Source organism: Amblyraja radiata, chromosome 7, assembly GCF_010909765.2.
Source record: "Amblyraja radiata isolate CabotCenter1 chromosome 7, sAmbRad1.1.pri, whole genome shotgun sequence".
Taxonomy (NCBI): domain Eukaryota; kingdom Metazoa; phylum Chordata; class Chondrichthyes; order Rajiformes; family Rajidae; genus Amblyraja; species Amblyraja radiata.
The window spans coordinates 74,737,641-74,762,087 of NC_045962.1; the positions used below are offsets into that span (position 1 = coordinate 74,737,641).

The window sequence follows — 24,447 nt, forward strand, 5'->3', positions numbered from 1 at the left end:
TGTGTGTGTGTGTGTGTTTATTTTAATGTGAGGGGGAAAGATTTAATAGGAACCTGATGTGGCAACTTTTCAGCGGGTGGTAGGTATATGGAATGAGCTGCCAGAGGAGGTATTTGAGGTGGGTAGGATAATGGCATGTATAAGACATTTGGACTGATACATGGATAGGAAAGGTTTCGAGAGATATGGGCTAAATATGGGCATGGTCGGATATGTTTCGATAGGCACCTTGGACGGTTGGGTCAAAAGGCTTGTTTCCCTGCTCTATGACTGTTAAATTTAAAGGAGGGACATATGCTTATGGTCCATTCCTAAATACCTATGCAGATAATTCCAGTTGCTTGTCCTTGCTTCTACTCAGTTGAATTAAGGTAATTATTTTCAAATAGACAGACAAGTTTACCACCATCTATCTCCCACTTTCCACCCAGCACTGAGTAATGTGAAGTACCAGACCAGACTGTTCCTGTGCTTTATAGATTAAAGACTGGGCATTCTGCCCAGTGCCCATTCCTGGTTCTACCTTATAATTCCCAGTTAATCAACTGTTGTCTTCCAGAGCATTATCCGTGTGGTTTTCCATGACCGGCGCCTGCAATACACCGAGCACCAGCAGCTGGAAGGTTGGCGTTGGAATCGTCCCGGAGATCGCATTCTTGGCCTGGGTGAGCAGCACTACCTGTTGCATTGCTTCATGTATAGCCTGTGGGCCCACTGCTGCAGGGAGTTGAGGACAGGTCACATCTAATTGTTTGCCCTCCATCACTAGAAGTAACCTTACCACGACAGTTTGATAATACAACGCCCACACCACATTCAGACATTTGAAGCTCTGGATTTTATCTGATAATAAAGATATGGACTAAGGCCCAGGGGGAATAGTTCTGCAACCTTGCTGCCTAATGGGTACATGGATAGGAAAGGTTGAGAGGGACATGGACCACAAATGAGAGGGGAAAATGAGATGAACTTAGTTGGGGCATTTTAGTTGGCAAGCTATATAATTTGGCATCTTAAATTCCTTCTGGCCCCACTCCTTCCGTAGGTCTTAGTTTTGCATGAGTTGGTCTTAATTTGGCTAAAGAAGTCGAGTCATACATGAAGTTAAATAGTGCTGCAAAATAAATCTTGAATCTATTGTAAAAGAGAACTTTTCACAGACTTGCCTCTGTCGGTTGGCATCCTGGAACCTCGAACAAATCCATTGCAGCTAAATTGTGTTGAGTTTCTCTGGGATCCCATCAAAAGGACTTCTGTCTTTGTTCAGGTAAAGTGACTGCCTCTCTGCCGTCATGCACGGTGGCTTCTAATGCTATGCAAAGTGCTGGTGCAAGATGGTTGGCTGGGGATGGATATGAAGATCTATCACGTTGCGTGAGATTTAATTATAAAGTCTTCGCCCTCCAGTTCCAAGCTCGTAGTGCTGCTAATTTGCTTGTCCTCACATGTGACCTTTGAACCTTTCATTATTTGTTCTCTCTGCCATCCATTATCTTACTTCCTTTTCAAACACGATCATCTCTGCGTTTAAGGTGCAGGTTAATCTTTCTCACTTTTGACCGGTGTATCTGAAACAGGCACGTGCCGTCAGGGTAGCCTACCCTGACTAAAATAATTAAATTGTAATTATTAAATATAAATAGTAGAGGCATGGGAGAATAATGCCGAGCTAAGAGATCGATCTCTTAGGTAGGCATAATTCTCCGTGCCTTTCATCCGCAGCACATGTAACATGCGAAGGTCTGTGCAGCTGCTGTGCCGTAGACGCTGCTTCAAGCTGTCAATCTCCAGGGTACTGAAGGCAGCAGAAATTCTGCCTTTGCAGTACTGCGCTTGCGCAGTGCAAGTTTCTTGGCGGGTTTTTCAAGCATGGATTGCCATTATCTTAAGAGTATCTTAAGAAACAAAGAGAGAAGAATAGAGTTCATGTACAAATGATGTGGTAAGTAAGTTTCTTGGTGCTATATGTTTTTAAATACCGTATTTCCCGGCAATGAAGACGCTATTTTTTTTTTTTTTTTTAACCCAAAAATAAGGCACGAAAATTTACATGTCTCTTGGAAGCCGAAGTTGGAAGGTTGTTTGCCAAGAAAGATAGACTTGGCTATCCCTCAGTGCAGCAACATCAAGAACAATGTTGTTGTACTGAGGGATAGCCAAGTCTATCCCTCATTACTGGCAGCTGATGGGAAGCGGCTGTAAAAGGACAGCGCCGCTGAGGGGGGGAGAGTTCCTTTCACAGCGTGTGGGTAAAGTTGCGGGGAGGGCAGGAGCGTTGAGAAGGAGGTGGTCGGGGATCATGCCAGCAGCTCATTTGCCGCAACGTCACTGCATTGTGGCCGGGGGGGGGGGGGGGGGAGAGAGAAGTAGCTCGGGTGGCTGCGAGCGGCCGCCGGGACCGAACAGCGGAACCGGCCGCCACCTCAGCTCTCTCTGCCAGCCCCTGCTCAACTCTGGCAGTACTCTCTGTCTGAAAACCTCTCTCCTCACTCATGTCAGCCACTTCCCGCAAATCCTTAAATTCCGACACCACGATCAAGGGACCAATTGAGGTTACTCGGCTGTCGGAATTTAAGGATTTGCGGGAAGCGGCTGACATGAGCGATGTTCAGACGGAGAGCACTGCCAGAGGTGAGCGGGCCGGCAGAAGGCGCTGAGGTGGCGGCCAGTTCCGCTGTCCGGTCCCGAGGCCGCTCGCAGCCACCCGAGCTGCTTCACTCCCCGGCCACGATGCGGTGGCTCCGCACCTGGAGTAAGTGAGATACTGACATGATCCCCGACCCCCTCCTTCTCAATTCTCCTGCCCTCCCCACAACTTTACCCCTGGCCAGACTCCCCACACGCTGTGAAAGGAACTCTCCCCCCAATTGGTCCCTTGGACAAGTATTGTCATTCAATAAGATCACAACTGATTCAACTTTCCCCGATGTGCTCCCGTTTTTCCCCACCATCTCTCCACCTGTAATTCAGTAATTCAGAATGGAGGAGATTTGGAAGCCTTGGGCAATTTTCTTTCTTCCTTTTTATTTTTTTAAGCGTGAGAGATTCTACGTCCCACCAGCCTTCTTTCAAAATTTAGCAACTCAAAATGGGGATGCATTTTCATTGCCGGGAAATACGGTACTTTATTAAGAGATTTGGCTTTTGTAGACTTTATAAACGTCGACTGACAGCTTACGGAGAGAACAATCTGCGCATGCCTACTGCCTACCCTGAGTAATTACTCACGGCACATGCCTGATCTGAAAGCAGGTGCAGAGAAGAATACAGTTTATAATTTGTGGCCGCGCCAACGCATGGACGTTTGCAAGTGTTTTAACTATTTATTTTAGGTCCATTGCATCAGTACTGAGTTTACCCCCAGGAAGCATGGTGGGGAGAAAGGAGTTCCATTCATAATTCAGATTGACACCTTCAGACAAAATGAGCATGGTGAATATACAGAGCACCTCCACTCTGCAAGCTGCCAAATCAAAGTATTCAAGGTATGGGCTGTGAATATACTGCCGATAGAGCGAATTGTGATTGTGGCAAAGTAGTATCAGAACAGGCTGATGACCAGAAAACAGTTTTTAAATGAAAGGATAAACATGTTCCTCTTTTTCATTCTGTAATGAACTCTTGTATGCTGTCACTATTTCCCACTGTCGCTGTATCTGCTAGAACTAGTGAGATGGGACATGTTGGCCGGCATGGGCAAGTTGGGCCGAAGAGCCTGTTTCCACTCTATAAAACTCTATAACTAAGGTACAACTCCCTCTGCCTGCCCCCAAAATACACTTCAGAAGTTTCACAGCAGGTTCAAGGGCAGCTGCACTTCAATTGTTGGGACAATTGTCTATTGTGGTAAACATCACTTCTTTGTTAAGCCTAAGTATATCTGTTATTTAAGTCATAAGGTGGAAAAAAAAAATAACTTCCGCTGAAAAATTGTTAGAGTATTGACCATTGGCTATTTCTCCACCTGATATTCTGGTACTTCAGTGGAACAGAATGAAGGGGGAAGACGGATTCTGGAGAGGAGTGTGGTTAGCTTTGGAGGCCATTTAGCAACTAAAATGAAACTTCTTCCGGACCTGTGTATTTAACAAACATTTGCTCAACTCATTAGGTCACCCTTTTGATAAATTTACCTTATCTCCCTTTCTTATTACTGAGTCTGATATTCCCCACTGTGTTCTTTCAATCCATTTTAAAACAAAATTCCTGAAAATACGTACGTTATTTTTAGTTTAGTGTGAAGCTGGTGCATGATTCAATGTTTGCTCCGTGTGTAGAAATGATTTGAGTTTGACCATTTTCTTTTTCAAAATCCGAATTAGTTGTAATGGTCAAAGAACTACAGATGCTAGTTAATACACAGAAGGAGACAAACTACTGGATTAACTCAGCAGGTCAGGCAGCATCTCTGGAGAACATGAATAGGTGACGTTTCGGGTTGAGACCCTTCTTAACACTGATTGCCCCTCCCCCCCCCCCCCCCTCCCCCACCCTCAACAATCAGTCTGAAGAAGGGACTCTACCCAAAACATCACCTACCCATGTTCTCCAGAAATGCTGCCTGACCTGTTGAGTTACTCCAGTAGTTTGTCTCCTTCTGTGTATTAACTAGCATCTGTAGTTCTTTGTTTTTACATTGGTTGTAAAGGACATGTATGTTTTTAAAGCCTAAGGGAGCAGATCGAAAACAGAAAACCGATCGGGAAAAGATGGAAAAACGTACAATCCAAGAGAGAGAAAAGTATCGACAGTCATTCGAAATGACAGTCCTTGCAGAGGTCAGATCTTTCTTGCCAATGTCTTCAAATGATTGTAATTATGCCTGCTTATGCCAACTGCTCTGACAGCTCATTTCAGATCATTACTGTCCCTTGTGTGGGAAACATTTACTCTTTGGTTCTCCTTTTTGTCCCTCTCATCTTAAAGAAGAATGATTCCATGAATGTGTGGGTTAGCATATGATGAGCGTTTGACAGCACTGGGCCTCTACTCGCTGGAGTTTAGAAGGCTGAGGGGGAACATTGAAACTTACAGAATAATGAAAGGCATAGATAGAGTGGATGTGGAAATGATGTTTCCACTGGTGAGAGAGTCTAGAACCAGAGGTCATAGCCTCAGAATTAAAGGGCGCTCTTTTTAGCAATGTTACAAAATTTTGAGATTTTAAAAATCAAGTCTGCAATTTATCCCATCAGATAAAGCATAAAAAGAAGTTTAATTTGACACCTAATTCACTTTCATATCTCAAGTATTAGAAAAGTTATGGCCATTTTCATACTCGGAAATTAGCAACTTGTTCCCTATTGATTTTCTATGGACATAACAAAAAAGCTGTGATCGTGGACAGTCAAAAGCCCATAACTTTCTTAAAAATTAAGAGAACTGAATGAAATTTTCAGTTATCATAGATTGAAGCATTCTGAAACAAATATAAAACAATCTTACTTGGATGACCTGAAATTAAAGCATATAATTAGTTAGTTACCCAATTGTAGCTAATTCCAAACTTCAATTACTAGATCTAAACATCTATCCATTTCTTAATAAAAGATTAACATTTTTAAATAGCCTAAGTGTCCAAATAACATTCACAAAGAATTCACAATAAAACATGATATTTAAAGCTCATTTACATTAATTTATAGGCCAAATGGAAGGAATTTAGTGTCCAATTGCTGTAAATTAACGGCCATTTAAATCAGCTTTCGAGTGGGATCCTGTGGAACGTGCTGGTTTAGAACGTTCACATTGCGGTAGATTTGTGCCCCAAATGCCCAGAAAAATACTGCGGGATTTAATGGGGCCCCAAATTAGCTACTCGCAACATAAAACTTTGTATAAAGGGATCTTAAGAAGCCTTTTTTAATGTAAAAATAAACAACCGACCTTCCGTTGTCCCCTGTATGAGATCCGGCCCGTTGTCGGCGGTCGCGGGTTTAGAGGTTAATTTTTAACTTACTATAATAATTAAATAAACCCATAAAATGTAAAAATAGCTCCAGCGAGCGAAACTCGAAGCGATTTTTCGTCAGCAACTTAGTAGGCTGAACAAGCTCGATTTGAACAGCCTAGGGAAAATCGCGTTTTAAACCCGCCCCCCTCTAAACGGCGCCATAATCGCACACACGGGCTGGGGCAGATCTTCAGCGACGCTTAAGGTAGGTTTTGCAACATACCTACTCTTCTAGAAAGGGGATGAGGAGGAACTTCTTCAGCCAGAGGGTGGTTATTCTGTGGAACTCGTTGCCACAGAGGGCTGTGGAGACTGTCAGTGGATAGTTTTAAGGCTAAGATGAACACATTATTGATTAGAACGAGTGTCAAGGGTTAGGGGATAAGGCAGGAAAATGGGATTAGGTGGCAGAGATCAGCCATGATTGAATAGCGGAGTAGGCTCGATGGGACGAATGGCCTAATTCTATTCCTATTAGTTGTGAGAAACCTGTGCAGTCTAGTTCTAAACACCCACAGGATAAAGACTGTCTATTTATTTACCTATGCCCATCATAATTTTATGAGTATTTGCCAGGTCTCTCCTGAGCCTTCTGTGTTCCAGTGAAAGTAAAACTGGCCTATTCAATCTCTTCTTATAACTTCTTATAACTGTTACACTCCATTCCAGGCAATATCCCGGTGAATCTCTTCTGCACTCTCTTTATTGCTACCACTTCCTATAGTATGGCGACCAGAACTGTACGCAATAGTCCAATGGTTGTCTAGTCACCATTTTAGACGTTTGCGATACAGGGCAGAAACATGCCCTTCAACCCTCTGAGTCCATATTGACCACCAATTACATGTACACTCGTTCTATGTCATTCCACTTTCACTGAAAGTGAAACCCATAAGGTCATGGGGAGAACATGCAAACTCCACAAAGACAGCACCCAAGGTCAGGATCAAACCGGGGTCTCTGGTGCTAAGAGGCAGCAGCTCGACCAAATTAGTTTTGATGAAAATCAGCACATTGGAAAATAGCGGTTGCGTTTGCCCGCATAAGCAGCTGGACTTCAGAGTAATTTGTGAGAAACATAGAAACATAGAAAATAGGTGCAGGAGTAGGCCATCCTATATGATCATGGCTGACATCCAAAATCAGTACCCTATTTCTGCTTTTTCCCCATTGATTCCGTTAGCCCTAAGAGCTATATCTAAATCTCTCTTGAAAACATCCCGTGAATTGGCTTCCACTGCTTTCTGCGGCAGAGAATTCCACAGATTCTCAAATATAAGACCAAAACTGCACACAATTCAAATTAGGAAACCAAAACTGTACACATTTCAAATTGTAATGTGTACAGTTCCCTCTCGTGATCTCTCTTTGCTCATAACAAAAGGCTCTAATCTCCTTTAATACCTTCCACCTTCTGTAGATCCATTTATTAGTAAGATGTGGCCTGTTACTTCAGCCTAACCAATATCATTTTACTGCATAGACTTGGCGATCGTTTCGCCGAACTCCTCCGCTTGGTCCGCATTAACCAACCTGATCTCCCTGTGGCTGAGCACTTCAACTCCCCCTCCCATTCCGAATCCGACCTTCCTGTCCTGGGCCTCCTCCATGGCCAGAGTGAGCACTACCGGAAATTGGAGGAACAGCACCTCATATTCCGCTTGGGCAGTTTGAACCCTTCTTAAACTCTTAATCATTTTACTGGTCCTGCTCACTGCCATTATATCCTGATTTATTTATATCAAATATACAATTTTTCTTAACCATTTGCAATTTCTTCTTCCACTTTAAAGATTATACCTGTTCTTTCATTCTTTTTAAAGTTTTGCCATTTTCTGGACAGAGAGTTCTCAGTTAATCATAATTTTCTTTGCAATGAGGAAAAACTGTTTGGTTTCCTGTTTAACTTTTCAGAAGGCAATAAAGCATTGTGTGAGCTTTGGACTGAATTATTCTCTTTGTTCTCTTGTACAGTGCTCGCCTTGGCCTGATTCCTGTTACGTTAATTGTACTTCTTCCATGGGCTACAGCACTGTGCCTCTCAGCTTAGGTGTCAGTGACAGGTATGTACCACATTCTGCAAAATCTTCCTTCAAGAAATATAGTGATCTGCTTTGTTTCAGTATTGAAGTTTTATATTAACTGAGGAGCAGGAGAAGGATCAAACTTATTTTTAAAACATCCTCTTGATCATGAGGCATATTAATGGTGTGTGTGTAGGAAAGAACTGCAGATGCTGGTTTAAATCGAAGGTAGACACAAATTGCTGGAGTAACTCAGCGGGACAGGCAGCATCTCAGGAGAGAAGGAATGAGTGACGTTTCGGGTCGAGACCCTTCTTCAGACTGAATTATTAATTGGTTCATTAGGTCCAATGGGTGCGAGACTGTCTGATTTGAAAAGTAAATAAAATTGTAAGTATTGTAACTTTTTTTAAATGGTATTAGTGAATTTGTCCTCCTCCAGGGGTTGCAGTTTGACTTTGTGTCTTACAGCATGGAAACGGGACTTTTGGCCCCACTTGCCCATGCAGACCAAGATGCCCTATTTACACTAGTCCCTCCTGCCCCTGTTTGCCCATATCCTTCAAAATATTATTTATTGAAAGAGGATAATTTAACATTGTGTTTATTTCTGCAATTCTTGCATTGATTCTAAATTCTTGAGATTTGTCTTAGAATAAAATGCGGGACATTTAGATCTTGGATCTTTCTCATCTCATTTGTCATTTTCATTAGCCTTAGCCTTTGTCAGACTGGTTGGTATGTAACAAAAGCTTCTCACTGTACCTCAGAGCACATGACAATTAACTAAATTAAACTTAAGGATAAGATTGTGGTTGTGTTTTCTTTAGCCCTGATGTGTTAACATGGCTACATCATAACTTGACCTCTATTTTTGTGTGTAAATTCAGAAATTGTTCACCTACAAACCAAGATGAACTCATGCCTTTGAGCGCTGATGTAAGTAGTTATAAGATCCTAATAATATGATACTCTTCTTGCTGAGGAAATTCTAGTCTCCCATCATTAGCTTCCTGAGTTAAGATCTTCTGTTCTTTTTGCATTGCAGTACTTTTCGCCTACAGCCTCCAACCAGGACACACAGCACTGGCTGATCAGAAACCGCTTCTCAGCATTCTGCCAGTTATTTGGCAATTTCTCAGGTGAGAATGAATCTAGAATTGTTGCGCTCAAGATGTGAAGTAATAATGTTTCCCAGCATCGCCTGCGAGATTGACACTGTTTGAAGGTTTATTTGTGCTGGATCTTCAGCAGCCTCTGTCCAGAGCTCTGACAGTCCCACCCCCTAATTCTTCTGCCTTTCTGTCCCTTGTTCTCCAAAACATCCCTCTGACCAAGCTGATGTGTACTTGTAAGGTTTGGTGTCAAATTATCTTTGATGATCCTCAGGAAATCTTTTGTGGTATCACAGTGGTAAATCCAAGTTAGACAGAAGAAGAACCATATAACCATATAACAATTACAGCATGGAAACAGGCTATCTCGGCCCTACAAGTCCGTGCCGAACAATTATTTTCCCCTAGTCCCATCTACATGCACTCAGACCATAACCCTCCATTCCTTTCCCATCCATATACCTATCCAATTTATTTTTAAATGATAAAATCGAACCTGCCTCCACCACTTCCACTGGAAGCTCATTCCACACAGCTACCACTCTCTGAGTAAAGAAGTTCCCCCTCATGTTACCCCTAAACGTCTGTCCCTTAATTCTGAAGTCATGTCCTCTTGTTTGAATCTTCCCTACTCTCAATGGGAAAAGCTTGTCCACGTCATCTCTGTCTATCCCTCTCATCATTTTAAAGACCTCTATCAAGTCCCCCCTTAACCTTCTGCGCTCCAGAGAATAAAGACCTAATATTTGCATGGGCTCCTTAAATCCATTGTTCACCTTGCTGAAGGTTAAAGAGTTTTGCAAGAATCTAATTAATCCAGTGTTAGTATTTGCTCCTTTACATAAACCTTGCGTAAACTGCATTCTTTCATTGTACACAACATGCCTATTTCTTCCCTTCAGTTATACATGCTTACTTTAATGTTTTAATAAATTCCATAGGTGCGGATATGTTGAAAATGACTAAAGAGGACTTGATTCAGATCTGTGGTCCTGCTGATGGAATCAGACTCTTTAATACAATCAAGGGAAGGTGGGTCAAGAGTATTGTAAAATGTCTTTCTTTAAATGAATTTTGTAGAAGCATAATATGTAATTATTCACTGTGTAGTTGTCTTTCTTCATAGAAGTCCACTTCCAGCATAAACATTGTGGGCTGAAGGGCCTGTTCCTGTGCTGTACTGTTCTATGTTCTAAATGCTAACTATTCACTGCACTCCCATCTTTTGCAATCATCTTTCTGATCCCATTTCTTCCCACCCTCTGCCCTGACCCCACACCTAGGGTAATCCCTTTACAAAACCAACGTTGCAGTTTCTGCCACATACAACTGGAGATGTCTTATGGTGCATACAGACCATAATTTGCTGACACTTGTTCTAGCACAGTTGCCTTCCTTCTGTCACCCCAGTTTATAGGCATAGTTTACTGAAAGACTACCATTTGTTCACATCATTTAAACTCATTTTGACAAAGACTGTCACAGCAATAACAGCAATTTGAGGTAGCACAATGGTGCAGCGGTGGCTGCACAGTGTCTTTTGTCGTGGAGTTTGTAAATTCTCCCGGTGACCACGTGGGTTTTCGCCAGGTGCTCCGGATTAGTCCCACACTCCAAAAGAGGTACAGGTTTGTAGGTTAATTGGCTTTGATTAAAATAAAAATTGTAAATTGTCCCTGGACTTGATGGGCCGAAGAGCCTGTTTCCTTGCTGTATTTCTAGTCTAAACCCTTCCATTATGTTTTCCTTTCTCTTTGTCTACTGATGCAATTGGTATTAATTTACTATTGTCAAGTTTACTGAGATACGAGGGAGAAATGTCGCCAATCAAATCAGATTATACATGAGTGCAATCAAGCAAAACCCAAGTACAACGGACAACAAGTCAAGAGAAAAAAGGCAGAGTACGACATGTAATGCTTGTGTTGCAGCATCACCGTTACAGAGAAAGTACAGAAAAATAAAAGTGTTGGGGCCTTTGATGTAGGTCGGTAGATTGGGGTTATACCCTTAGTTTATGAGAGGTCTGTTCATTAGTCTGATAGCAGCAGGGAAGAAGCCCACAGGTTCAATAATACCCTTCGGGGAAAGTAATCCATTACCCTTACCCCAAATAGTTTGCCTGTATCTCCAACTTGGCAGGATTGTGGTTGATGACCTATCTTGTTGTGATCAAACACAGTCTTTAGCAACTTGGATGGGCAATAAATGCTGGCCTGTCAATGACATAAGTGAAAGAGCAAAAAAATGTTACTACTGTATACCTACTGAATCAGAGTCAAATCAAAGCTGGCACAATAAAGTAAGGCTCTGGTCAACTCCATAACAGTGTGCAGTGCCATTTCATCCAAATGTTACCTTGCAAATGGAAGTTGTTGTTGAAAATAGAACGTCAAGCACACTTTAGTTTAGTTTAGAGATACAACGTGGAAACTGAACCTTCGGCCCAATGAATCTACACCGATCAGTGATCCCCATACACTAACACTATCCTACACACACTAGGGACAATTTACATTTATAGTAAGCCAATTAACTTACAAACCTGTATGTCTTTGGAGTGTGGGAGGAAACCGAAGATCTCGGAGAAAACCCATGCATGTCACAGGGAGAACATACAAACTCCGTACAGACAGCACCCGTAGTTAGGATTGAATCTAGGTCTCCGGCGCTGCAAGTGATGTAAGGCAGCAGCTCTACCGTGGCGCCACCGTGCCGCCCGTTTGTAGATGTTGAACAAATATTATCTGCTCCAGATAATGGATTGTCAATGAACTTTTGTTCTCATGCAGTGAGACTAATAACCATGCTTCCGATACCTGTGCCCACAGAACTATCCATCCAAAACTGACCATCTATATGTGTCAGGAGCATGAGCAGAATCGGACAAATTACCTTCACAAACAACAGAGCCAAGGAGTTGTTGACGCCTCATACGGTACGTCTTGACACTGGTGTCTTTCGAATGAATGCCTCTTTGCACGAGTCTGACAGATTTAAAAGAACATTGGATAATCTTGAGGAAAATGAATTCTTTGCGACCTCTCGTTTTGCAACACCATCCCCAACCACCTGAAAATTAGGCCTTTGGGGATATAGATAAAATAAACAAATGAATAGAAGTGACAGTTCACAGAGGCACATCTTTACAGCGATTAGCTCCTTCTGCAATTACAGTGGCTCTGTAACTGCTGTGATCATTTGTCTTGGCAGTTTGGAAGGGCTATGTTGTACTGGCTCCAGCACTGAGCTCCTTCATTGAGCTTTACAGTGCTAACTCATCTTCTCTTAACATGGAGCTATTTTGTTGCTTAACAGCCCGAAGGGAGATTGCTAATTTATGATGACATTCAGCGATATCTTCATCCGTAAGTACATTGAGGACAAGGAATTTCAGAACAGATAGGCGGTGAAATGAAGATAATTTACAACAATAGGAGTCATGCATTCATACTGAATGGATGATGTTTTAACAAAGTCAGGATTTCTTGACCAGAGATCCAGTCAACAATAAGGAACTGGCTATGATTGCTGATCATTCTGCAGCCAGGCCATCAACAAGAAGCTGTTAACAACATGGCTAAGAGAACAGGAATGTTTCTCAAGGCCATTTGAAAATAAGGTGAAATTATTTATTTACTCGCTGTAGGGCATTTCACTAATGTCACAGAATAATTTCCAGAGATTTTGTTTTGACTAATTGACAAAATGTTTGGATTATCAGATTCGGATACGTGATGTAATTCCAGAGCTAATCTTCTGAATTTGAAGATAGGCTGAAGGAACTTGTATTTATTTTTTTTTAAACATAGAGGGAGAATTTTGTAAAAATATAACACAGGTTATAAAAGTGATAATCATAGATGAAAGTGGAATATTGGCTATTACTGCAATAGTCATGATCAAGGGGGAGGGGGTGGTTTTAGAATTTGAATGTGACATAGGTTGATCAGGAGGAGGTGATGGCATTTACTGCAGTGCATAATATTGAAAAGCCTCCATGTTTGATGGAGGTGCAGGGAGCAAGGAAGCTTTTCCAAACTCCTTAAATATGGGAGAGGGTCTAGAGGATAGAAGGGTTGGAAATTGTTTATCTAAAGAGAGAAGTAAAAACACAATAACTACAGGCTAGTTATCCCAAAGTCAGAGGTGGAGAAATACAAGGATATCAATTTATGCAATGTGGACATAGAGCGTAAATCAATAGAATCAAATAGTGGAAGTGGGATATAATGTGCGCGACTGCTAAGTTGCACATTAGTGCAAGACCAAAGTTAAAATCTTTTCTTAAAAACTTAGAATTGATGATCTGGGGCAAAATTAATTTTCAATGGGTTAGTAAATGGGAGCCAGCATAGATTTGTGAAAGCCACACCATGTTGTTTAGTCTGCCAGATAAGCAGCTAAAGAGGTAAATAAAGATAATTAAATGTAATTAAGACTATACGTATAGCCTTTCAGAAAGCATTTGATAAAGTGCTACATAAAGAACTAGTTAGAAATATTTGCAGTTTGTGGGATTAAAGGAATAGTTCAACTTTGGTACAAAATTGGCCAAGTGAACAAATGCAGTGCTTAGCGAGTAATGGTATTTGTTTTCAGTCACTGAGGAAGTGTTCATTGCGCTCTCTCTCTCTCTCGGGGATCACTGAGTTCCCTGGGCAGATATATAGCAAATAAAATAGTGTGGAGAATTATTCATGGTTTATTTTGAATGGATGAGTAAGGAAAGGCACTATAAATTAAATAAATTAAATAAAAGAAAAATAAGGAAGTTGAACTAGTTGGAAAGTAAGAATCTATTTAGCATTGAGAAACAAAGCAGGTTGGGAATATAAGTATATGTACAGTATATATATCAGCAGTGATTTGTGATAATAAGGCTGTACTAATGGCAAAGCAGAAGGGGCTTTATACCCAGGTTAGAAGTGAGTATTTATCTTTGCTTAAACTACAGTTGAAACATGGTGTGAATTTTATAAAAAGTTACCAGAGCAAGTTTAATCAAGGTTAGCAAGGATGATCTCAACTAATCGGGATGGGATTACAGAACTTTTTATTTTCAAAGAGAAAATGTTCTATGTATTTTCTATGTTCAGGGCAGGATCGTGAACGCTGTAAATACTCACCAGTTATGACAAAGGCAAGGAAGTCGTGCTAAGGATTGATAAATCAGTGGTTAACCTCGACTGGAACTTTGTATTCCATTCTGGGCACCACATTCCAGGAAAGATGTCACTGTTTTGGCGAGGTGCATAAGAAATTTACGAAATGGTACCAAGGCTGAGAGACCTTTATGCATAGGAAGCTGTATTCTTCTCCTTAGTACAGCAATGATATGGTGAAATGTAGTGGAAATGCCAAGGGAGTAGAAAGGAATAAACTTTTCAGAGGGAAAACGAGATTCACTCTTTCTTGCATTGTTACAAATCTAATGCATGCTAGGTGGTGGAAGAAGATCTGATAACTTTTAAAAGGGTATGAAATGAATATTCGAATACGATTTTGCTGGATTAAGGGGGGAAATGTGGACTTCGACTAATTGAATAGCACCTTTTTAAAGAGCTTGAGCAGGCACGGTGGGTCAGTTGACTGTGTCCTGGGTCGTATGCTTCTGAGGTGCAGCTGGTGGTGTATGGATCATTCGTGAACGAAATCGTGAGGAATTGATTCTTTGAGATACTGGGAGGTCTACCAGCATCCACAACACCACGAGTCGGACTATCGGGAGAAATGGGGAGCAAAATGGGAGAAAAAGAAATCCAAATAATATATTGTTTTTCTTATTTGAACTGTTGTTTATGTGATGAAATTCTTTTTCCCGGTTTCCTCCAGTATACCATCCAATCTTTTTGGAAGAGCTGACAGCGATAGAATTAACTGAGAAAATAGCAAAAATGTACAGCATTTCTCCGCAGCAGATTAACCAGATCTACAGACAGGGACCCAGTGGGATCCACGTGCTTGTCAGTGATGAGGTGAGATCTAAGAGAGGTCCATGCACAGAATGGCAGCTGAGACAACACTCGATTACTTTAAAAAAATTGTTTTATTTTTCTTTAATCTTCTATCTGGATTTGAATACCCCTGAAAGGCATCAATTTGAACCCAAGTTGGGGTATAAACATTGGACATTTTGTTCTTTGGTTGTTGCTTGTAACTGCATTTCTAAACAAAAATAAATCTTCGTTTTTCATCTTTCCTCTATTCCTTTCTCTCTCCTCCTCGTGTTTCCCTCCTCCCTCTCCTGACCCACCTTGCACTCCTCTCTCTAAGTCCTGTAGAATTATTTTTGCCTTGGTTTTCTGCATTTCCAGGTTTAAAAAATATATCAAATGATATCTAGCATCTAATTGGAATTTGGTAAATCTTGTTTAATGACCACTGTACTCACTGCGGATTCTTATACTAGAAGCATGGCCTTTCTCGCTAATTTCTCAAATTTAAAGCAAGAAATCTTATGCAGATATCCTTGACCCATTATAGAGCTTAAATACAGAGTTTATTGGAAGATTATCAATATGCAGTCACAAAATCTTAATATAACTGTTTTTGCAACATTGTAAGTTGCATGATATGGGTAACATATTTTTCAGTATTAGTTGAATTTTATAGAGGTGATTATTGTGCGTGTTAACATTGGGGCAAGTAAACTAAGTCACGTCCATTTTGCTGCTTTCGCTGTCTATTTCTGATATGCGGCCATTAATTATTTATTATGATATTCCAAAACTGCACTGTGGTGGTAGGTTTTGCTAAACTGAAACAATATTTTTATGATATCTGCCAGAAGCATTGAATGATGATCTTCCATTCCTGTTGGTACTGATTTTGCTTGAGCAGTTTGGAGCAGAGACCCTCTGCACCGTTTGTCACTGTGCTGGAACAAGCTCTGTTGAGAACATCTATATTTGCAAAGGATACTGTCAAGTTAAGAGTGTTTTATCGTCATATGTCCCAGATAGAACAATGAAATTCTTACATGCAGCAGCACAACAGAATATGTACGTAGTACACTGTAAACAATGTAATAGCAAGAAAAAAAAAGTTCAGTATGTGTATACACACACACACACACACACACACACACACACACACACACACACACACACACACACACACACACACACAGTCACATGTACATATTATATATGCGTGTACACATAAAAAAAACAATAATAACAGTAAGAGTCTATGCAGTTTACAGCTTATTTGGAGGTTGTAGTGTTTAATAGCCTAATGAATGTCGAAAAGAAGCTGTTCCTGAACCTGGAAGTTACAGTTTTCAGGCTCCTGTACCTTCTTCCCGATGGTAGGGATGAAATGAATGGGTGGCTAGGGTGGTGTGGGTCTCTGATGATGCTGGCTGCCTTTTTCAGGGAATTTACAATTATACCAAGCCAATTAGCTGACACACCTGTACATCTTTGGAATGAGGGAGGAAACCGGACCCGGAGAAAACCCACACAGGTCACGGGGAGAATGTATAAACTCCGTACAGACAAGCACCCATATTCAGGATCGAACCCGGGTCTCTGGCACTGTACCACAGTGCCGCTTTTGTATTACCAGTTACAGTAACTTGGTCACAGGCGTTCTGTAATTGGTGCTCTTTGGTATTCAGTGACCTAACATAAATGGCTACAAAGTCCTCATTGCATATGCAATGAGAGCTCACAGTAAAGAATTGATGAACTCTCAGTTCAGTGATACCTTTTGTGGTGTCCATTTTGGGCAAGAGCCATTTCTGGAGCAGTTTATAGTATTAGTTCTCGGCAGATGTTGACTAGATTGCAGGAAGATGGTGAGTTATGAGGCTGTGATACGGGAGTGCATAACTGCAACAGCACCTATGTAAAGCACCTGCATTGTTTACTTGAGCAAAACACAAAGTGCTAGAATAACTCTGCAGATCAGGCAGCATCCGTGCAGGGAAACGGACAGGCAACGTTTCAGGTCAGGTCCTTTCTCCCTAACACAAAACGTTCCCTATCCATTCTCCCCGCAAATGTCTGACCACCTGAGCTTCTCCAGCACTTAGTGTTTTGCTCAAGATTCCAGCATCTGCAGTTCCTTGTGTCTGCATTTTTTACTTACTGGGATCAACTGTCCTTTTGAGATTCGATATAGAAATGTATGATATATGATTGCAGATTTTTTTAATGTAAGTAACCTAATAAGATCTATATCTATTTGAATTATTTCCAAATAAGTTGTATGATTGATTTTCCCAGTGGGATTTATGGAAGTGGGAAAATATGGAACACCATTAGAGAATTTGCATTATGCAGGCTTTACTGCCATTAACCCAAAATACAGTATGTGGACAAGTTACGATGAATGAGGCATTTACGTTGAAAAGTGTGCTCCAAACTAAATGTCAACCTGTGTGAGATCTGACCTCTCGACTGTAAATCAAATCAAATAACTGGTGCTGACTGAACTTCCTTTGAGAGTGTTTTTCACGCTTAAAGTTAATTAAGTCCTTTTGAAGTCCAATCATTGTAATATTTATAAATGTGGTAGAATTTGTGCAACAAATCAAGGTAAGTAGTTGGGCACTGTATGTGGTGTTTGAGGAGTATGTGTTGGATAGGATACAGAGCGGCCTTGTTTGCTTTTTGAATTGTGCAATTGCTTTGTGTACTATTGTCTGGGAGAACAAAAGCTGCTTTAGGATAATGTTTCATACGCAAGGTGGTATTTCTGGCAGTGAAGTCACTGTGGAATGTCAGTCTAGTTTCCATTCCATAGTCTGACTCACAAAGACATGATGCAAAACAAACTGCTAGACATGTACTCAGCAAATCGAGCAGCATTTGTAGGAAGAGAAATTGACGTGGCATTTTGTGTCAAGGACCCCTCCTCAGACCCATTCTTATGATGGGTAATTGACCTGGATCATTAAATGCATTTACTCTCATCACAGATGCTGCCTGACCTGCTGAGTATCTCTAGTATTTTATTCCTTATTATTTCAGACTTCCAGCATCTGCAGACTTTTGCTTTTCTATTGACACATGATACTCTGATGTGCCAAGAGTAATAATTGCTATGTATTAGTACCCTTTAACTATTGATCCCACCATGCGCTTCCAGGTTTGGGATTTTTACAGTGTTGCTATTAAATCACACTATTTCCACATGTGACAGGGTACACAGGCGATGTTCATTAAAGTGTGTGTTTTATTGGGAATTTTATAGTTGATCAATTATGGAAATTGCAGGGAGAGTTATTTTCATTACTCATCAGAGCTAAAGCTGTATTCACTCCCAGTAGTATTTGCCTTTTGACATTTGGTTCCTTTGAAGCCAATGGGTTTATGTTTGCTGGGACTGTACCATTTTTGCCACTCCTGTAGCCAAATCTCCAACATCTCTGATTTACATCTTTTGGATTTTTGGCCAGAGGTAGGAAGTCTGCAATTATGTGATTTGAGACAATATATTAAAACCAACCTTTTGGTTGTGCTGAATGAAGCAGCAACATGACAGCTAGTTACTTCTCCAAAATCCAAAGAATCGAAATGTTGGGCAATTGTGCATGATCCCATTATTAGACAGCTCTCTGTTCACTGAACTCCATTCATGGGGTATCTCTTGTACAAATATCTACAATAATGATAGACAATTGCAATGCTTTGAATTATGGAGGTAAATGCCAGCTTTTTGGGGATATTAACTTTGGTTTAGACCTCCAGAAATTGGAGACCAGAATGAAGCATTCTCTAGTCAATTCCATTGAAAAAACTACATATCTGCCTTCCATGCACCAGTTGACGAGGCATTAATGTGCTGGTGTGGCTGGCTATTGAGCTGTTCACTGTCAACACATTATCCAAGGAGTGAGGCATTGCTATGCTGGTGTGAGTGGCTTTTGTTGTCCATTGTATGTAAATAGATTGTTCTAAGCTCCCCCTCAGTCTAGTTACAGTCAATAAAATACTGAATCAAGCACCTGACCAACTAAACTTTATTTTGGATAACACAACACAAATCCCCTACACAATATCTAACCACCGCGGGGTCGATCCTTGTATCTGCTTGGCCAAGCCCTTCTAGCCCCGTGCAAGTAGAGACACTCCAAAAGGTCACGCAGTCGCAAGCGTTCTTCCAGAAGATCGTTATCGGACCTCGTGGGAGCTACCTTTTATAGGTCCCTGAGCCTTGAGGGGCCGAACCACGTTGGGGTGGTCTCTTTATAAACCAATTAAACACATTAATTATAACAGTACATAATTGAGTTTCCTAACCCAATAATACAATCTTGAATACATTGTATTTGAAAGAAGCTTCTAGAAGGAAGCAAACACAAATGGATAGTGCAACATGTGCCCAGGGATTCAAACAGTTCCGCCAAGGCGCAACAGTTCAAACAATCATCAATTAACAGGATGACCGTCTCGCAACATTATTCATACTATTTGCAATGCCCTTGCAGAAATCTAATCATAATGATGCATTTAAGGTTCGTTTGCAAAACTGCTATACATTTTATCAATTTAGGAGAACACCCTGTTCTCTCACCATCCTGCATAGCAATCTGAGCCTCGACTGGCTGGCGTCATCCAAAGCCTATAAATTTCAGCAGACAAGGGTTAAGCAATACTGACAAGTGCAGGGGTCCTCCATTTTATGGTGTCTTTAATTTGGTCAGTATTAACATTCCCCCATTTTATCATTCATGATAACCCTCATCATCATTGATAACCCCAGAATACAATGATGACTGTTTCACTTTAACAAATATTCTAACAAGAAGATGTTGATGCAGTTTCTCAGAATTTCATTGAGCTTCCCGAGTTTTCATGGGTGTAACTCCATGATTTCTGTCTGATGAGTCTTCACCTCCCGAGTTTTCATGGGCGCGAATCCGATCCATCAATCTTGATAGTTCATTGGTCCATGATTCGTAATAGAGTGGAGAATTTCAAAGAAAACCTGGGAGGAAACAAGTTAACAACCTACACCTTCACTAATACTTTTACAATGATGAAGATGCACCCAGGGATTTCTTCCCTCTTCCTTTCCTGCTGTTGGAGTCATTAGAAGAACTTGGTAAGGTCCTTCCCAATGAACTACCGATCCTTTCCTAACCCAATTCTTCACTAGGATGTAGTCTCCAAGTTTTACTTTAATTGGAGTTGCTAATGAAGGCATATCACCATAGGCTGCTCTCACTCTACAATGTAAATCCCTTAAGGCTCTGGTCAAGGCTAAGATGTATTTGGTCATCTCCGCAGTCATGTGGTGGAAATTAACTATTTTCATCACATTCTGGTTCCAAGCGGTTTTTAAGGGTCTACCGGAAATAATTCCAGCTGGGCCCAATCTAGATTTCCCTGCAGGCGTGACTCTCATCTGAAATAGGGCTATTGGGAGTAATTTAATCCATCCAAATCCAGTCTCCACCTTTAATTTGGCTAATTTAGTTTTAAGGGTCTGATTTGCCCTTTCTATAAGACAATAGACAATAGGTGCAGGAGTAGGCCATTCGGCCCTTCGAGCCAGCACCGCCATTCAATGTGATCATGGCTGATCATCCCCAATCAGTACCCCGTTCCTGCCTTCTCCCCATATCCCGTGACTCCACTATCTTTAAGAGCCCTATCTAGCTCTCTCTTGAAATATCCAGAGAACCGGCCTCCACCGCCCTCTGAGGCAGAGAATTCCACAGACTCACAACTCTGTGAGAAAAAGTGTTTCCTCGTCTCCGTTCTAAATGGCTTACCCCTTATTCTAAAACTGTGGCCCCTGGTTCTGGACTCCCCCAACATCGGGAACATGTTTCCTGCCTCTAACGTGTCCAAACCCTTAACAATCTTATATGTTTCAATAAGATATCCTCTCATCCTTTTAAACTCTAGAGTGTACTAGCCCAGCCGCTCCATTCTCTCAGCATATGACAGTCCCGCCATCCCGGGAATTAACCTTGTAAACCTACGCTGCACTCCCTCAATAGCAAGAATGTCCTTCCTCAAATTAGGGGACCAAAACTGCACACAATACTCCAGGTGTACTCTCACAAGGGCTCTGTACAACTGCAGAAGGACCTCTTTGCTCCTATATTCATCCAGCAGCCTGTGGTCGATAAGCACAGTGCAATTGCTGCTGGATCCCCAGCTGTTCACAAAATTCTTTATTGAGTTGTCCAATAAAGTGTGGACCGTTATCTGAGCTAAGTCGAATGGGGATTCCAAATCTAGGGACAATTTCTCTCATTAGCACCTTGACAACAGTAGTCGCTTTATTGTCAAGGGTTGGGTATGTTTTGATCCACCTGCTGAATACATTGACTATTACAAGAACATATTTATATCCCTGGCACCTCTCTAGTTCGATATAGTCCATTTGCAATGTCTCAAAAGGACCCATAGGCAATGGTGTTTTCCCTCCTTCACACCCTATTCCTTTCCCTGGATTGTATTTCTGGCAGACAATTACTGCTTACCTTCTGAGCAAAATATTGTACATTTGGATGCCACCAAGTAGCCAATAGAGTGTCCCCTACTGCCCTTGCACCACAATGGGTTGCATAGTGCATACATTACTTCTCCAAAACCCAAAGAATCGAAATGTTGGGCAATTGTCCACGATCCCATTAATGAGACAGCTCTCTGTCTAATGAACTCCATTCATGGGGTATCTCTTGTACAAATATCTACATCATGGTAGACAATTGCAATGCTTTGAATTATGGAGGTAAATGCCAGCTTTTTGGGGATAAATAAGGGTGAGTGAGTTTAACAATGGATACAAGACCCTGTACAACTGCAGTAGAACCTCCCTGCTCCTATACTCAAATCCTTTTGCTATGAATGCTAACATACCATTCGCCTTGGCTAAGACCTCCAGAAATTGGAGACCAGAATGAAGCATTCTCTAGTCAATTCCATTAAAAAAAAAAATACATATCTGCCTTCCATGCACCAGTTGACAAGACATTAATGTGCTGGTGTGGCTGGCTATTGAGCTGTTCACTGTCAACACATTATCCAAGGAGTGAGGCATTGCTATGCTGGTGTGAGTGGCTTTTGTTGTCCATTGTACGCACATTATCCATGGAATAAGCTGACCCATTGTTGGTAGTGATGTTTATGCAGAGGATGGTGTTAATATCAATCAACTAGTGCACACTGTTGCAGATTGGAGTCAAAAAGCTTCCTGAATAGAGTGGATGTGGAGATAATGTTTCCACTCATGGGAGAGACTAGGACCAGAGTCCATAGGCTGAGAATAAAAGGCTGAATCTCCTTTCAAAAGGAGATGAGGAGGAATTTGACACACAGCCATGTGTCATTGGGTATTTTTTTAGGCCCGGATTGATAGATTCCTGATTAGTATAGGTATGCAGGGTTATGAGGGGAAAATGAGGAGAATAAGGTTGAGAGTGAAAGATAAATCAGCCATGATTGAATGGCAGAGTAGATTTGATGGGCCGAATGGCCTAATTGAGTTCTTGCAGGAAAATGGTGCCGAGGTGTAAGATCAATGTAGCAGTTATGAGGGCCAAATAGCCTATTCCTGCTTTCAATTCTCATGTTCATAACACAGGGAGGCCCTTGTGTGCCCTGGCATTATGCAGTCCCAGCTGCAAGAAAAGTGCAGACTTGTGCAAAATACTCTATTTTGTTACATTGTTAAAAAAGAGCATCATTGCACAACTATCAATAGAAGCGAATGCCTGTCATTTTCAATGATCTCCTGTGGGTAAACCAGCAGTTGTGTTAGGAAATTTTAGATTTTCTTGCAAAAAGATAAACACAATGATTTTTTTAACAACCCTTTTTCTTTAGTTTTGAAAATCCTGCAGGGAGAATAACTTTGTTATAGCGAGTCTTAAACTCACTCGCCCCTTATTGCTCCCGTTTCCCAACGACACAATTTTTATAACGCGATTTTCTATTAAGCAGTGTTTATCGGGAAGGTAACTATTGTGTTTATAGCAGAACTATCTGTACTTCATTCACTCCATCACCACATTCCCAGCACAGTGTAAATATTTCTGGGTTCTCCTTTAATGAAATTGTTTCTTGTGTTACAATTTTGGATGTATAGATATTTGTGGTTAGGTTTCCGATTTAGTGCTGATATAACTTTCAATTGCATGCATTTTTGTTTATTGCTATCTGGATTTCATCTCCAAGTTTCTCATTCCTACCTTGAACAAAGAAGCAAAACTGAAATTGAATAGCCATGTATGTATTGAATCTCAGAACACCAGGAATATAATTAATTGTTGCAGGAAAAAAACTGTCCATTTGCAATGAATTCATTACTTTTGTGAAACCTTTGATGAGTTTGTTGTAGTATAGCTCTTGGGCTGACCTGCTTTTGATTATAATCGATTTCATAATTCTTTATTAATACACACCAGCGTACTTTACAGCAGCATTTTGGAGTGGATCAGAAAAACGAATGCTGCCTGTTTTTTTTTCTCTCTCTCTTTCTTCCCTGTCTTTTCCACAAGGCTAAAGAGCACTGGGAACCAACCAACTGCTGCCAAGCTATGATCAGCAAACTGCATTAAATACGGCATGTTGTGGAACCCTCTGGTCTGTATAGCGCAACACTGTACTTGGCTTCGAGGGTGATGCAGGGTGCTTCTAAAGCTTGGGTGATTGCAATGTATCTAGTTTGTTACTGCTCCCAAGGAACTTTGCATTACCATTACACTTCCAATTCAAAAGAGCTGCTTTTGCGTTTTCAGGCACATTTACTGCATAAATGGGTAGTTCAAATGACATGATGCTCCGTCAACTGATAATGCTTAATTTGACAGGAGCTAAGTAATTCTAATGTGTATTAAAAGTATAGCTGTTTCAAATTAATTGTGGTATAGAAACATAGAAAATAGGTGCAGGAGTAGGCCATTCGGCCCTTCGAGCCTGCACCGCCATTCAATATGATCATGGCTGATCATCCAACTCAGTATCCTGTACCTGCCTTCTCTCCATACCCCCTGATCCCTTTAGCCACAAGGGCCACATCTAACTCCCTCTTAAATATAGCCAATGAACTGGCCTCAACTACCTTCTGCGGCAGAGAATTCCAGAGATTCACCACTCTCTGTGTGAAAAAAGTTTTCCTCATCTCGGTCCTAAAAGATTTCCCCCTTATCCTTAAACTGTGACCCCTTGTTCTGGACTTCCCCAACATCGGGAACAATCTTCCTGCATCTAGCCTGTCCAACCCCTTAAGAATTTTGTAAGTTTCTATAAGATCCCCCCTCAATCTTCTAAATTCTAGCGAGTACAAACCGAGTCTATCCAGTCTTTCTTCATATGAAAGTCCTGACATCCCAGGAATCAGTCTGGTGAACCTTCTCTGTACTCCCTCTATGGCAAGAATGTCT

The 24,447-nt window shown here is 41.2% G+C and overlaps 1 protein-coding gene across 7 annotated transcripts in view; it reads left to right on the forward strand.

Annotated features, from left to right (window-relative positions):
- Window positions 1–24,447, forward strand: part of tfcp2l1 (transcription factor CP2 like 1) — a 45,754-nt gene that overhangs the window by 15,960 nt on the left and 5,347 nt on the right. For 5 of the 7 annotated variants that reach the window (XM_033024814.1, XM_033024816.1, XM_033024820.1 and 2 more), the window contains 10 exons: window positions 560–665; window positions 1,161–1,267; window positions 3,333–3,485; window positions 4,668–4,778; window positions 7,928–8,016; window positions 8,868–8,916; window positions 9,026–9,119; window positions 10,034–10,124; window positions 11,924–12,030; window positions 14,928–15,070. In XM_033024814.1, coding sequence (XP_032880705.1) covers window positions 560–665; window positions 1,161–1,267; window positions 3,333–3,485; window positions 4,668–4,778; window positions 7,928–8,016; window positions 8,868–8,916; window positions 9,026–9,119; window positions 10,034–10,124; window positions 11,924–12,030; window positions 14,928–15,070 — 1,050 coding nt within the window. The remainder of the gene's footprint in view (window positions 1–559; window positions 666–1,160; window positions 1,268–3,332; window positions 3,486–4,667; window positions 4,779–7,927; window positions 8,017–8,867; window positions 8,917–9,025; window positions 9,120–10,033; window positions 10,125–11,923; window positions 12,031–14,927; window positions 15,071–24,447) is intronic. The other 2 variants (XM_033024815.1, XM_033024818.1) reach the window with 2 other exon arrangements.